The following is a 16,595-nucleotide window of genomic DNA, read 5'->3' as shown; positions in this document are numbered from 1 at the left end:
CAAAAAAAAAAGTTAAAAATAAAAAAAATCATTCTCATCTGTTTATCTTGTTATTGAAGCTGGTCCCTGACTGTGGCTGTTTCTAGAATTCTTCTCCACCTTGGCATTTCTTTTGCCACAATTTGTTATATTAGTCCAGGAGAAGTTTTTTTTTTTTTTTTTTTTTTTTTTTTTTTTGGTCCTTTTTTTTTTTTTTTTTTTTGAAAAGAGCTACAGATTGAAAGTATACGAATAAAGCGAAGTTTGAAGAGTAAAAAATTCAAACCTATGAAGTTAAATTTTCCCCATGCAATGAATAGATGTCGCAGCTTCAACTTTCTTCAGATCCAAAACACACATAAAGCCAATAGTTATATAGAGTTTTAGAGAAGGAGGGCAAAAGAATTATTAAATTAAAATTACAGCAAATGGGTTTTATCAAGACTCAATTTTTCCAAGAGCCAATTCAAGAAAATCAGATTTGCATCTCTAAAAAAACTCTTTCTTATTTATTGTGCCAGAAGTTCGAAGGAAAAGTAAAAAATGAAAGGCCCTTAACAATAAAGAGATGGAGAAAAACTGGTGCTGTTGCAAGATTCAGACAGGAGAGTGCAAAATCGGGTGGGTTCTGAGTTGAGAGGGTAATAAAGATGGGGGACCGTACAGGATTGCTTAATTTGTGGTTTTGCAACTTTAAGTGGTTTGATTATTGGATTTTAATATTTATAGATGATTAAGTATGATTTGACAAAATTGAGGACAACTTTGCTGATACGCGTGGGAGTTTTTTCATTATTATTATTATTATTATTTTGGCTTCTTCTTCATATTTGACCGTTGTTTCTGAATAAACCTAACAAACATTAGACATTTGTGTGGATGACTTGTGTTTGTGTTTGTGTTTGTGATAGGGTTAATTTCTTTTGCAATTTTTAGTGAAAATTCAATTGCGACTTCAATTTTGTTTCAAATTCACTCCATCACTTTCCAGTCACTTGTTGTCATCGAATTGATGAAAATTGCCTAGTTGACAAATGCCTTTTTTTTTTTTTAATACTTTTGTAACGTGGTGTAGTGGTTAGTTGACATGTCACGAATTGATTATGTAGAAGATCTTTGCTGATACGCGTGGGAGTTTTTTCATTATTATTATTATTATTATTTTGGCTTCTTCTTCATATTTGACCGTTGTTTCTGAATAAACCTAACAAACATTAGACATTTGTGTGGATGACTTGTGTTTGTGTTTGTGTTTGTGATAGGGTTAATTTCTTTTGCAATTTTTAGTGAAAATTCAATTGCGACTTCAATTTTGTTTCAAATTCACTCCATCACTTTCCAGTCACTTATTGTCATCGAATTGATGAAAATTGCCTAGTTGACAAATGCCTTTTTTTTTTTAATACTTTTGTAACGTGGTGTAGTGGTTAGTTGACATGTCACGAATTGATTATGTAGAAGATCATTTTTCATTGTATGTGTGTGTGAACTAATTAAATTGAAGTTCAACGACACAATTGAGAAAATTTGAGATTTAGTAACCCAACTAAGGTTTTATCGTGACTTTGGCGGCTGCTATTAAATTGTAGAGAAATACTATATGTACACCATAAGATGTACAATGCATTATATCCCTCCAAAATTGAGGGGCCCACAAATATTTTATTGTGTGTGAGCCCCCCTTTTATGTGAGGAGGTGTAATGTTTATGTGTACACATAACATTTTCCTAAATTGTACAGGTTGTAATGAATATTACCCCCCACCCCATATTTGGGTTCATTCCAAAAACTCTATTTCCTCTTCTTCTTGTAATTGATGAGGTAAGGACAATGTTCTTCTCACCATACCATATTAAATTACTATTCTACATGTAAGGGATGGTGTCAAATTCTCCAACTAAGGTTGGGTAGGAACATTAAAGAGCTTAACAAGCTAGTTGACCTACACCCACATGTAGGGATCGCAACGGGACGGATATTGAACGAATCGACCATTCTCATCTCGTCGGATATTTTTATTATCTTACCCCATCCTTAATTAAAACGAGACGGGACGGTTCTTGGCAGGATCGGGGTGGGACGGGGCAAGTCTTTTGCCCCATTTATCGCCCCATTTATTTTTTCTTTTTCTTTTTCTTTTTATTTTTTTATGTCCTTAGTTAGTAAATAGTATTACATTTTTAACCAATTTGTTAAAAACAACTTATGTCCTCATTAAAAAGGATGATAAATTTATTATTTTTGTTTGATAAAAACTTAAATTTGATAAAAACTTAAATTTGAAATCAATATTAAACGGGGTGGGTAATGGAGTGGGGATTATGTTTCCCGTACCCGTCCTATACCTGCTTAAGGGCAATAATCCTCGCCCCATACCCATCTCATGTACCCAGTTAGGCTCCACGGGTATCGGGTTAAACGAGTTTTTTTTTTTGCCATCCCTACCCACATGCACGTGAAACTCACGTGAATAAAAAATTTCAAAAAAGTGCTCCCCTATTTCGAGTGTGCTGTCTAACCTTCCCTGACAGTATAACAGCATTTGTAAAAACTTTTGTCTAAATATTTAGATCAACTATGATTTCAAAAGAAAAAAATCGATGTGTGACAATATTTTAACGTCATATATTTGATGTTAAATGCGCGAGTTTATATCGTTATCCTGACAACTTGACAAATTATTATCAATAGAAGTTCTTAAAAGAAATTACATCTCCCCTAGAAGAGGATATTAAATGTTGTGACGGCATTATTATTGATACTAAAATGAAATGAAATTAAAATTTCAATGATATGTTTGTAGCTGAAAAAATCGAGCGACTAAAATTCCCATGCAATGTACCATACAATATATATACATATATTAATTTATGAACTAGTAGCGTTTGCCTGTGTCCAAACTCTTGTTTATAACTGCTTATAAGAGGGGTAAACTCAATTCATTTGAGTTTGGTAAAATATTTATCTGGGTTTTAATTAAAATTCTAATAAAGTTATATTCAAGTCTGCCATTGTTTGAGCCCCAATTTGGAGGGAACATGTTGGTAAATGGTTTGTAGGATTATAACAAGCACTGCAAGGATTTAAGCACCAAAATACAAGTGCAAATCCTAGAAAACTTGAAGAACACAAGGGATGAATATTGAATATGACTTTTAAAAGACTTTGATATTTGATTTTGGAAGTAATATAGAACCTTAATGTTTTGATGATGTGTTTGCCTTCAACAGGGATCCAATATATATAGGCATACACCACATTCACGAGATGGTACCAACTATAAGCCAAAAGTCACCAAATTTAAATTTACAACGGGAGAAAATGGCTTCCAACGGTCAAAAAGATTGTACCATGCGACTGCATGGTACAAATCCATGCAGTCGCATGGTTCAAGCCAACCGAGGCCCTTTGGCCTCGGTATATGGCCATGCGACCGCATGGCAATATAATCATGCGGTTGCATGGTAGCATCTTGGGCACAATTTTAGCCTAACTCCCAATTTTTCATTCCATACACGTTAATTATTGATTTTGAACAACAAATCTTCAACAATGTATTTTGAAGAAGTATTTTTTTAAGAATGTGTGGTTAAAAAGTAAGAAAAAATTTTGATTTAAGCATCAAATTTATTTTATTGAAAAATGTGTGGTTAAAAATAAATTTTTGAAAAAATGGAGCTCAACCAAGCCAAATCTGAAATTTTTAGCCAATAGATATACAAGGATACAACTTTATAGTCTAGTTGCCATTTTTATTGAAACGCGTTATATACCCACTATCCTCTACAGACTACATTGTAGAAATACAGCAATTCCCCTTGTATAGAGGAATTGCCACCATAATTTTTCTAGATGTTGCCGTTTGGCCAGTCTTTTTAATTTTTTTTTTTTTCATTCTCCAATAGAAAATGGTCAGATATGTTCTGTAGAGATGCTGGCAACACTTTTTCTGTACACATAGCAGAACTGATATAAATATTGCAAGTTTATATATTTATTTGCTTGTTCATTGAGGTACATTGTACTGATTGATACTTCAAAAATTGATGGACCTAAAGTCGTCTGAGTGAATTCGATTTCTTGCAAGATCGGTTGAAAAGCTCTATCATTTCACACTCTTGCGTGATAATTAGTACATGATCATATCTTCCTTTGATACAAACTACGCAACTATTTGTTGGGTCAAGATAATTTTCACAATAAGGTGATTAAGAAGAATTGCCATTGACCTTGATTCAGGGGCGGAGCCAGAAAAATTTGTTAGAGTGAGCTGAAATTTAATTTATTGTTTTTTAAATAAGCTCATACCATAAAAAATGTTTTATGCCCACGATATTTAGTTTAAAAGGTTAAACTCATTATGTTCGTGACAAAGTGGGTTAGACCATATTTTCAAACACTCATGATAAAATTCTAAGAAATATATTTTTTACTAATAAAATTAAGTATAGAGCATATTACTTATTTTGATAATAATATCTATTTCACGATTGAAATAAATAAAATTTTAATTCACAAGTATAAATAAGTAATATATGCAAAAATATGTAAGGAAAAAAATTAATTACTTTTAAGCTTGGTCAAAGATGTGATGTGTCATTTATCTTTACTTTAATCAATAAAAATTATTTGTTATATAATAAATTAATTTGATTATAAGTGAACTTTTTAAACTTAGTAAAACTTAGTAATATATATATGCAATAAAATACCTAATTTGATAACGAGTTATTTGTGTATCATGGATGTAAATAAATTAAATATGTAATTATTGTAGAATCTTAAACTAAAATAATTGAACATTGGTATTGGGTTGAAAGTGACGTTAGTTGGGTTAAAATTAATTTTTTGAATTGGTTTAAATTTGAATTCCTTTTGATTTTACCATGAATTTGGACTAAAATTTTCATTTTTCACATACCAATTTGCTTATGGGTTGGGGCTGGGCTAGTCATCTGCCCCTACCTCAATCTAATCACAACCCTATTTCATAGATCACATCATGTAGGTTGATGGCTTGAGATCGAAAAATATAACATTGGGAACTAGTCCAATTTTTATCAAATGTAACTATTTTATAGTTCAATCTATTTCATCGTGCATCATACATGTTCTAAGAGTTTTTAGCAATTTACTGCTATTAAGCTCTTGCTCGATTCTCATTATTTCAAAACTCACTTTTTTCAAACTCATTTTCAACTCACATTCTCAAAATAATATATTTTATACGTAAATCCAATATTTTTCTTACTTTTTAATCATACATTATCCAAAAATTAACTATTGCAAAGCTCATTTTTTTTTTCTAAATAATGGCATTAAACAGGGGCTAAATATCGCAAATCGTTATTTTCTTAATGTCCTATTTGATTTTGGAGAAAATGTATTTTGGAATAATAATTTTTTTTGAAAAATATGTAGTTAAAAAATAATATATATATATATATATTTACGTGTAATATTATTATATTGGAAAATGTGAAATTAAAAAAAAAAGAAAGAAAAAAATGTATTTTTCTAAAATGGAGCCCAAATATATGTGCCAACTTGTGTAAATTTATGTGATATTTACTATCATATCCCTTTATTTTATATTATTTTTGTTTTTATCGATTAATAAATGTCAAAATTACTATATTTGATCCTATAAAAGGTTTGTATACCTCCTCAAAGAGTTTGATCAGAGAGAATTTAACCAGCGAAGGATCCAAGTCTCAAAGCGAAGGCAGCACGGATCTTGACTCTGAACTCGTGAAAGGGGCTCAGAAAGATTTCATTCTCTTCTTACCTGATAACTCTTTTAAAAAATTTAATTAGTATATAAAATATCTGCGACTCTTTGATGGCTTAAGGCCCTTTAATAGTCAATATGAAGGAAATAGATTATGGTTATATTATATTATCAATTAAAAATGTGTGTGGGTCGATCTCAAATTCATACTTTTGAACCATTATCTAACGTGTGATGATGAAAATAATCTTAATGCTGAGAATGTTCTCTTCTTGTTACTTTTATTTTTGACTTGTTTATTTCCTTTTTAATTTTTTTATTCCCCCCCACAATTTAATTTTTCGCTCTTTAATTGCCAACATTTGTGTAGCTTTCACAAAATAGGCCGACCAACTCACTGAACGTTCTTTCATTTTATGTATAGATTCATGTTAGAAAGTTCAAACTTTTATATCAATATTCTAATATTTAGATTGCTTTGATTGTGAAATTCTTAAAAAAGAAAGAAAAAAAAAAAAAGGGGGGGGGGAAGGTTAGATTTGTTGTCCTCCAATATAGTTTTGACACTTAACAAATAAGATGTCAGCATCAGCATATTTTCTTACTAAAAAAAAAAAAAAAAAAAAAAAAAAAAAAGGGTGGGGAAGGTTAGATTTGTTGTCCTCCAATATAGTTTTGACACTTAATAAGATGTCAGCATCAGCATATTTTCTTACACCTCGATACCTTACACTTTTACGTTTACCAATTCCAATTCCAATTCACCGACGATATATTTGATTGCAAAGATGGAATTGAAAACGAATTTTAGGGAATTGAATTATTTAGAAATTATTTTCCTGGGAATTGTAATTTATTGTGTTTGATTGATATAATTTTTCACGTGAAAAATATTGAAATAAAAGTTTTTTTTGTGTTTGTTTGACTTTGTATGAAAATTGTCAATTAAAGGGATATATTTTATTGGTATTGGGGATGAAATTTGTTTTCATTGCAAAAAAAAAAAAAATCTATCTTTTAGTGTTCGTTTGACTTTGTTTTACACGAAAATTGTCAAGTAAAGGAAAATATTTTTTTACAATAATTCTTAAAATTTATTTTCATTGCAAAAAAAAAAATATATTGAAAAAGAAAAAACTCTACAGTAGCTGGAAATTAGAATTCTCACGGAAAAAGTGGAAAATGGTTTAGGTGGCAAGAAATGTGGAAAATGAATTCTAGAGGGAAAAAAAAGGCTATCAAAAAATGAAAAAGTGGAAGATGAAATTAATTTTCCAAGTTACATGAAAAATAAATAGCTATCAAACACAGCCTAATAAGAAATGATGTAATATATAAAAAGTATACGCATTTTCGTAACTCATAAGAATAGTTATGGATTGAGGTGTACTGACGAACAAAGCTCCTGCTCGGGTTTGTCTTGGCCATTAAAATAGACTTTCGATAGAGACATTAATGCGTTTTGATATGTATTGGACACGACCATGTGAATATTATTCAAAATACAATCATTCTACACGTACACTATTTTTCACACCTTTTTTCACAACACACACGCATGCAAGTGGGTGGAATCCACGATTAAAATAATCATAGACCCCATCTTTGTGAGAGGAGTGTGAAAAGAGTGAAGTACAAATAGCATTTTTTGTTCAAAATATGACTTTAAATCATAAAAAAATTGCGTTGTTGCTAAAATGGTTATGTGAATCCTGAGTAGATAATAAACTTTGTTTATAAGTTTGAAATTTTCTGAGACATCGTTCAGCAAAACTTGAAAAAATTTCAAATGTGAATAACATCTTGATATTTTGATTGACATGAAAACATATCTTTTCAATTCAACTTATCACACATGCCATGTTGTTAGAGCCCATGGGTGCTCATGTGGCATCAAATAGTACATTGCGTGGTGGGTTACTTGTTGGGTATTGATCTTATTACTTACTTTATTTGGTTGAGTAACTATAGTTATCATCGAACATTTATTACAAAAATTATTTTCTCGTTTCTACATAATTTTCTAATACATTTTTTTGAATTATTTTCTCGTTTGTATGAAATTTTCTATTGCATTTTCTAATTAAAACTATGCAATAAACATTCTGCAAATTTGATGCAAAAATAGCTTTATAAAGATTCTATTCACGAATTTAATGACATTTTGTGAGATGCCTACTTTCGTCGCCTTCTGGGCATATTTACAGAACAATTGGACAAATTTAAAATACATATATATAAACAAAATTTTAAATTTTTTCTATGGTTGGCTCACCAAGACATTATAGATTTGTGGTAGGTTAATCAAAGTTGAGATTGTTCCCTTAATTATTTTTTACCAATATTGACACCTAAAATATCAACTTTTGTTATTACATCATCATTAAAGCGACGTCTTCTAATTTACTAACGACTATCGACGTACCTAGATATCAAACCCGTCAATTTACCTATGAATTGGGCCACTTTCACCCTAGACCTACTCCCATATGCTGCATTGTAATAAAGTTTATCATATAGTTTATGGCTAGAGGAATATGAAGAATTCATCGTGAGATCGAACGATTGTGTCTCTATAGCATGTCAATCACGTGTATCGACCCAACTTTAACCAAATTATTCTAAAGTTCAAACCGAACTATATTTTTATTTGACCATCTCAACTCACTTTACACAAGTTTTTGGTACAATTAAGGGATAGAAAAAGCATCCATGAACAGTGCCCAAGTGAAGCAATAGTGTTAAAAAATTTGCGAAGTACAGTCTTGAAAAACCTCGTCCACTTTCCATCTGATGGATCTTCCCCAAAAACACAGTCCTCGAATTTACCCACACACGCCTTTTCTATTTAATTCAATTGATGACATATGTTTGTAAGCTTTCGCCAGCTCAGCTCAATCTGTTCCCCCTATAACAAAAGCCCAAATGAACTCTCTTTTCTATCTCTCACGCAGACGTTATAAAAAACCCTCCTTTATAACGCTCTCTTTATCAGATCTCCTCTTTGCAGGCAGGTGCGTGCTTGCTAAGCCAATTCCCCCAATCCTTCCTTCTGAGCCATCCATTTCTACTTTTTTATACATTGCCTGAGTGTTTATCCAATATGCAATCTTAATGTATATACACGCACACACTGATAAAGGCACTGAAGCGGCGGACAGTGGTTTTGTTTTATTACACTGTTTTTGTTTTTTGTAGCATTTTTATGATGTGGGTTTGTTTTATTTTAAGTTGTTTTTGATTTTTGGGTTTGACAGAGGGCGTTTGAGGTAGGGGGAGAATGAGCGAAGTGAGAAAGCGAAAGAATATGGAGAACGGTGTTACAATGTTATTCAGCGATGATGAGGTAAGAGACATGACTGGATTCAAACGGTGCGATGATTACGTGGAGGTGACGTGTGGGTGCACCAGCCATACCTACGGCGACGCTGTTGGAACGCTTAGGGTTTTCGCTTCGGGTGATCTTGAAATCCACTGTGAATGCACTCCTGGTTGCCAAGAAGGTTTTTATATATTCATCTACGCATCATTTATCGAGTTTATTTGCGTACGCGCATATAAAGACGGAAGAAGATACATAAGCATCACGTGCAATGTTGTTTGGCCTAAGGCTATTCTCCTTGGATGCATGATATGCTTGTTCTGTGTTTGAAGATTGTATAATGTGATTGTGTTTAAACATGAAATGATGCGGTTTATGGGTATGTCTTTAGGGATTGGAGGTCTGTACAGGTTAAGTGTATGTTGATTTGTCTAAATGAATTGATATGTCATTGTTCTCCCAGTCTGAAACCTTGTTTATATGGTTTCAGACATTGTCTTGTGGTTTTTGATTAAAATGGTGCATCTTTTAGTTTTGAATGAAACTGCGAAGCATGTACTGTAGAGAAAGTATACAGCATTATACGTTGCTTGTAGTTATGGTTTTGTTGTTTGTGTGTGCTTTATGCAGAGTTCTGTTGCACTCTCTGCAGAAGTCAGAAATTTTAATGTCATCATTTATGGAGCTCAATGGGTGTTTTATTTTTCAGTTTTGTTTGTGAAATACTTCTTCCTTGTTTTTTGTAGAGTTAGGACATATATGTGTCGTTTGAAATTGAATATGAGCTATGCCATTTATTTAGGAATTGTTAGTGTCAAGGATAATGCCTGCTTATGTGTTCTTGTTTTGTCCAATCTCATATGAGTAGTGAAAACCTGGGTAAGGTTTTTGAAGTTAGGTTGTGTATCTAGTTTACATGTCATATGGTTCAATGGATGGGGGTTACTTTTCTTGATGAATGTCCATCTTTTGACAGGTAAGCTAACTGAATATTTGTTCATTGGTTGGGAGTTACTTTTCTTGATGAATGTCCATCTTTTGACATGTAATCTAACTGAATACTTGCTTTCCCTTGGCAAAGTAGAATAGGTAATAAGCTTCACTTGGACCTACCTATTGAATCAAAATAATAGATTATTGAGACAAGATATAGAAATGCTTTAACTTTGTTTTGGGATGTGATTATGACTCACCTAGAAGTTAAGGCTTGTTTGTGCAGAATGCTACATTGGAAAAGTCTTGTCAAATGACTCCTCCTTCTTAGTAGGATAGCATTCAGCTAAAATGAGCAAATACAGTTGTTAAAGTTGTCGAGATTCTGTTATTGTTATCATTCAAAGCATGTATAAATGTAATGCCTCGTTATGTGTTAAATAAATGTGTATATTTTGATTGAACAAAGTGCCATCTGATTTATTTAATAGGGTGGTAAATCTAGAAATTAGAAGCTCAGATTAGACTGCCTTTAGCCGGTACGTTCTGCAAGTTCCAATGTCTATCTTATGTGTTTGTTGATGTTGCATCTAAAAATGCTCAAGAAAAAAACAGTAATTGTTGCAGACAAATGCATCTTAAATTCTGTAACTTTTGTATTTGCTAAATTATGTAATTCTTTTTCTTCACTTGATGGGTTACTTCTCTGAGCTTTGAGTAAATAATTGCATTGTTAGACAAATTGACACCCGCTGCATTTGAGAAGCATTCTGGACGAGAAACTGCCAGGAAATGGAAGAACAATATTTGGGTCATTGTTGATGGTGAGAAAGTTCCAATATTTAAAACTGCGCTGCTCAAATATTACAATAAAGCATTAAAAAATGCCAATGGATCTCACCGGTCCCAAACTGGGAAACCCTGTCACCGTGATGAGCTTATTCGATGCAGTCAGTGCAACAAATTGCGCAGGTTCCGTCTCCGCTCCAAGGAGGAATGCCGAATTTACCATGACATTTTGTTAAATGCGAATTGGAAGTGTTCAGATGTGCCTTATGACAAGTATGTTCTGACCTTATTCTTGAACTTCTCATACCATATAACATATTGACATCACGTCATTTTCAGATGTTTTATATCTTTCCTTTATATTGCGTTATAATGACCACTATACCATGTCAATAAAGAAAATTTGTCATTTATAATGCTATTTTTGCTCTACTTCTCCATCACCAAAAGGTAAAGTTCTCAATTCTCTTAAACACATTTTTAGTTGCAAGAGGAAAAAAATGAATCTTGCAGCTTTATTGAATTATCAATGGTTTAATTGTAAAAATTCACAATTATGTTTTGTATAGTCTACTATCTTTCATATGCGTACACAAATGAATAGTCAATTGGATAATAAAAGACCAAAATGAAGTCATTTTATCCTCCTTTTTTTTGTTTTTTTGGGGGGGGGGGGGGGGTTCAACTGGGTACCATGCTAGTTTTTATTTCAAGGCTATTGGGTTTCTTAACGAGTCATTACATGAATATATCGGTTTGCATATCTCAAAGAAATATGTCTGCAACAGATGAGTGAGCTGCTGATGACTAATATGAGGAGGAATCATATTCAAAAAAACTGATTTTACAGTTCTATCAAGTATCATCCATGTATCAAATGAACAGATGAGATTGTTATATATGACAACCGAAGAGCCTTAGTGTTTCTATTCTATCCAGAAGTATGGATTGAAACTTTTAAATTCTATAGAGAGAATAGATTAATTTCATTATGTGAATACTAAACAATCCTAAAATCTTTAAATTATTTGATGCTTGCACTGAAGTGCTGCATAAATAGATGTCTGAAGTCACCATCTGTTTTAAGAAACACGCGTCTCTATAATTGTTGCATGTCTGATATCAACCCACTGGGCCGAACCACTAGTCTAAGTGATTGAAGTTTTAAAATTCAATATCTGAAATTCTAAATAGAGGACTGAGTGAAATTTTATTTCTGAGAAATGGAGCAATAAAATGTTTTAGCATATATTAAGCTCCACAATAAAGGCTATACATGATGAAGCAATTAAGGAGAAAAGAGTTCTTGTAAAGAGGTAATTCCCGGATGACAAAAGTATATCTTGTACAATTTATGAAGGTAGGAAGCACTGATCTAAACAAATTGGTGTACAAGCCTTTTCGTGGTTAAAAGGGAAGGCATATGGGAATCGTCTACTTTAAATGTGAAGTTGTCAAAAAACTGTAACATAATGATGATCAATTATAACTTTTAAGTAGGTCCATCATCTAAACACAGATTACAGTGCAAAATATAACTGTGAAAACATCCCCTCTAAGTATGGTATTGTACGCATGATACATCAGGAACTGCCTTAGAAAGTCTAGATAGTTTATAAGACAATGTAGCCTTGCCTTTTAAACTCATGGGAATGTGTTTTCCTTGCTGATCATTTTTAATACCCACAGCTAAACTGACCTGAAATGAGTGTGCTATAATTGAACATAAGTGTATTTGACCCACTGGATGGTAGCTTATCATGAAGTGACTTCTTATGAGTCGTGCATAATTAACACAAAGGATTGAACGTGTCTTCCAGGGAACCTTTTCTTAGTTCCTCTGATTGGCTCTGTCGTGAATGGACTGAATAAATATTGATACACACCTGCTAAAAGTGCGTCACCAAATTTATTTTCTTCATTTTCTTAATTGGAATTCAGAGCTTCGATAAATTTATCTATTAATGAATTCTCTAGGATCGCGTCCTGCAAGTTATGTAAGAATATTTTCCATGAGATTGTTGGTGTGATCAATTATAGTTCCCCCTCAAAATTTTCATCTCTCTTTGCGGAATAGTCTACTTCGATTACCATCTTCTAGCTTTAACCTATGTTGTGTTTCCTCTTTACCAGTTTATCATCAACGAAATTTGGAAGTTATAATCATAAACTAGTAGTTTTGATTTTCTTCTGTGAATGGTTGCTGTTTTTGTGTTTTCCTGGTGCATGTATGAAGTGGAGAGACTGCACAAATTTCTAGTGTATAAAAAGATGTGATGAATCAATATTTTTGTAGACTGGAATACTTAGCATGGAAGATATGTGGCCTGACGAAGGATTAAGTTGAGCAAAATTGATTGGGTGATAGAGTCATTGAAATGCTTCTTTCTTCCAGAAACTATAAGTTTTGGTTTCTCTAGCTCCTAGAAGTGCATATATATATATTTTTTAATATGTGATGAACCGATGAAGTGAAGAATATTTGTGTAAAGCAATCCAAAATAATCAAGCATGTGTAAAGCAAGGAGTGGTTTGTCGATCCTTCACTTTTATCTCCTAAAACTTTTGTCTTTTGGCCTATATAAAATATACTGCGATTGATTGTTCTACATTTGAATGCATCAGAATTACATGTGATGATGATGAAGAACGAGCAAGCCGCAGAGTGTACAGGGGCTGCACTCGCTCTCCAACGTGCAAAGGATGCACTACCTGTGTGTGTTTTGGATGTGAAATTTGCCGTTTCTCTGACTGCGGCTGCCAAACCTGCTCAGACTTCACAAAGAATGCTGAGGAGGCTTAAGCCAGCCCAATTAGTGTTCTTCTATACTGATTTATTGCGACATCTTCTTGCTATCATTAATTACTCAAATCCGAGCTCATTTTAATAGAACTTCTACATTTTTTTCTTCTTTAAATTGAATTTTCAGTTCACCTATCAGATGTTAATTCTTTCATTTTTGATTGAAGTCTTGTTAATTCTGATTGAAGTCTTGTTAATTCTGGTTAAGTGGCATCTTTTTTGGATGTGAAAGCTACTTTTACCTTCAAAAGAGATCTTGGTAAAAAATATTGAAGAGAGTGGATAGTTGTTAAACTACCAGTTCAAGCATGTTTGGCTATGTTTAAAAAATTAAAGGGAAAATTGCAGCAACGGTTTTTAACCTTTTAATTTTTTATTTTGATTTTATCCTAACCTTCAATTGTGCTAACGAAAGTCCCTAACCTTTCATAAATATGTAGCCGAGGTTCAAATGGACAGAAAATCATCCATTTGACTATTAGTTGACCAGGATTTTGCAAAAAATTGATATTTTGACCATTTTTAAGTAGGGGCATTTTAGCCCATAACTAGGGGTGGGTGCGGGTCGATTCGGTTCGGTTCTAAAGAGAATCGAACTTTTCGAGTATCTAGTAAATGGAATCGTCGGGTTCAAATATAATTATGGAACCGTTCGGGTTCGGTTCTGTTCGATTCTGTACTATAATTAAATTTTTTAACATTTATAACAACATTATATAAATACAACTAATGATATATTCAATGGTTTTGGAATGTCAGAGATTAGGAAACTACCTTGTTCAAATGATCGCTACGATCAAAACTTCGGTTGGCGAAAGTCAGAGTTTCGATCGGAGGTCACAGTGTCGACCGATGATTGTATAGGTTTTGGAATATTAACGAGGCTGCGAGAGTCGAGACAACGTTATGCACTTTGGTGTTAGTGTTTAGGGTTATTTAGTTGATTTAATCTTACTTGGCTAAGAAATGAAATAATAAAATGGGTAATTAGGCCAAAAATTAAAAAATTAGAAATGAAATAAATTATTGGACCAAAATTTTGGATTTAGAAATTGTTAATTTTTTAATTTATTTAAAAAAATTAAAAAATTTTGATTTACTCAATATAAAAAAAAAATTAGAAAAATTCGATTCTTCGGTTCTAGGTCTAGAACTAAGAATCGAACCGTACCCGTCGGTTCTCAATTCAGATACCCGTTCGGATATTTAATTTGATAAAAATCGTCAGATTCGATTCGATTCGATTCAGTTCGATCGGTTCAATTCAATTCGAGAGATTTGCCCAACCATACCTATAACAAATTATCACTTTGAATTAAAAGCAACAATTAAACTACTAAATAAACCCTCTCTACCCCACCTCACCTCATTTTCATCTTCTTCCCCCATACCAAACAATAATCCAATCATCAAACATTTCTCCCTCAAATCATTGTCGTCGCCGCCTTCTTCGCGGGACGACCTTTACATTCCTCCACCATCATCCCATCATCAAACCTTGGTCGATTTCCTTCTCCCAACCATCCATCAAAGCCCCTGAAAACCACCCAACCCATCATTAAAAATTTCAAAATCCTGATAATGCAACCCAACTCTATTTTTTGTTTTGATGATGTTCCACCGTGAATATGCTCGCCTAGAATGGGTGAGACTACTGACAGTGAGGCGCAACCATGGGTGTGACTGTAGGTGGCGATTTGAGGGGTTAAGGCATGCGACTCCTTTGGTTTTCAATTTCATTTTGATCTTCTTGTGGTGTTGTTTGTCCAATTAATTATGTGGGATGTGTATGTGGATTGGGCGACCATCGAAATTGCTGCAATTTTCCCCAGTAGAAAGGTTGGGTTTGATGGTTTGATGGTGATGGTGATGGTTTTGGTTTGATTGTGGTGGTTTATGACTTATGGTGAGATAGGTGGCTATGGCCTATTGACCAGCCGGCGGTTGTGAATTTTTTGGGTTCTGTTTTGAGGTGGGTGTGCTGGTGTGGGTGTGGGTGAGGGTGAGGTGAAGAAAATAACCTTTTGGTCTGGGGTTGTTTTTTTCTATCTTTTTTTGAATTCATTATCCATTATTATATAATTGTAATTATATTGTAAAATGTATGTTGTCATGGAATTGACGAAAATGCACTAGCTTAGTATGGTCAAAATATCAATTTTTTGCAAAATCTTGGTCAACTAACGGTTAAATGGATGGTCTTCCTTTGGTTCTTATTTGCATATTTATGAAATGTCAGGAGGCTTTTGTAGATACAAATTAATGGTTAGGGTCAAGTTTACAAAAATTGAAAAGGTTAGGGACCATTGTTGCAATTTTTTCAAAATTAAATTACATCTAAATAAGTAAGAATAAATCATTTTTGTTGGTAAAAGTTGAGGATAAGTTTGTTTTTATCAAATTTTCAATTAATTAGGATTTGCAATTTCTTTGAATTTTTTAACTACACTTTTTATAGAATTTACATTCATTCAATCGAGTTTCTGACGATTATGCTAATAGTTACTCAATTTGAATTATAAATCCAAAATATTATGTTATCGTTAAAATTCCAATATAAATAATAAACAATGTTCAGTAATACTCCACTTGAAAGAAAAAATGTCCCACCTTATACGTTTTGCCATGATAATGCAAAGTTTCATTGATTACTTATTATAATCGAACAAAGATGGAGAATTCGTGTTTAACAATTACACCATTAACTGCAATCAAAATTAATTTGTCTTTGACGTAACATATAAATTATGCCCTTTGTGTTCACATTGGAATTTAACAATATCATGTATAGTTTTAGGTTAATGTTTCCAAATGAACAACCATTAATATCATCATTATAAACTTGAACGATTAGCACTATAAAAAAAATTATCTAGAAAATTTGACAAACTTTGGTGACTTACTTGATAAGTTGCAGAAACGTTTTTCAAAAATAAAGTAAAATAAAATATAATAATAATAATAATAATAATAATAATAATAATAATAATAATAATAATAATAATAACCTACATGAAATAACAAGGGAAAATTGCAA

The 16,595-nt window shown here is 32.6% G+C and overlaps 1 protein-coding gene across 2 annotated transcripts; it reads left to right on the top strand.

Annotated features, from left to right (window-relative positions):
- Window positions 1-8,472: 8,472 nt before the first annotated feature.
- LOC111386975 (protein ULTRAPETALA 1-like) lies at window positions 8,473-13,712 on the top strand. Of its 2 annotated transcripts, none has more exons than XM_023011476.1 (4): window positions 8,473-8,721; window positions 8,969-9,214; window positions 10,704-11,028; window positions 13,381-13,712. In XM_023011476.1, exons 2-4 carry the CDS (start codon window positions 8,992-8,994, stop codon window positions 13,556-13,558), a joined length of 726 nt encoding a protein of 241 aa, XP_022867244.1. In that variant the 5' UTR covers window positions 8,473-8,721; window positions 8,969-8,991; the 3' UTR covers window positions 13,559-13,712. The 2 variants fall into 2 exon arrangements, with proteins under 2 accessions (XP_022867244.1, XP_022867243.1); XM_023011475.1 differs by having other exon boundaries at window positions 8,473-8,725; window positions 13,381-13,693.
- The last annotated feature ends 2,883 nt before the right edge of the window (window positions 13,713-16,595 follow it).

The sequence above is a fragment of the Olea europaea genome, unplaced genomic scaffold (assembly GCF_002742605.1).
Source record: "Olea europaea var. sylvestris unplaced genomic scaffold, O_europaea_v1 scaffold383, whole genome shotgun sequence".
Taxonomy (NCBI): Eukaryota; Viridiplantae; Streptophyta; class Magnoliopsida; order Lamiales; family Oleaceae; genus Olea; species Olea europaea.
The sequence above is the reverse complement of the archived record's forward strand: the minus strand, read 5'-3'. Positions and strand labels throughout refer to the sequence as shown.

Bases quoted from the DNA above. Each gene is read 5' to 3' on its own strand.
- LOC111386975 (XM_023011476.1), top strand. From the start codon at position 8,992: ATGAGCGAAGTGAGAAAGCGAAAGAATATGGAGAACGGTGTTACAATG. The intron at 9,215-10,703 runs GTTTTTATATAT...TTGCATTGTTAG, and splicing joins CACTCCTGGTTGCCAAGAAG to ACAAATTGACACCCGCTGCA. The intron at 11,029-13,380 runs GTATGTTCTGAC...TGAATGCATCAG, and splicing joins TCAGATGTGCCTTATGACAA to AATTACATGTGATGATGATG.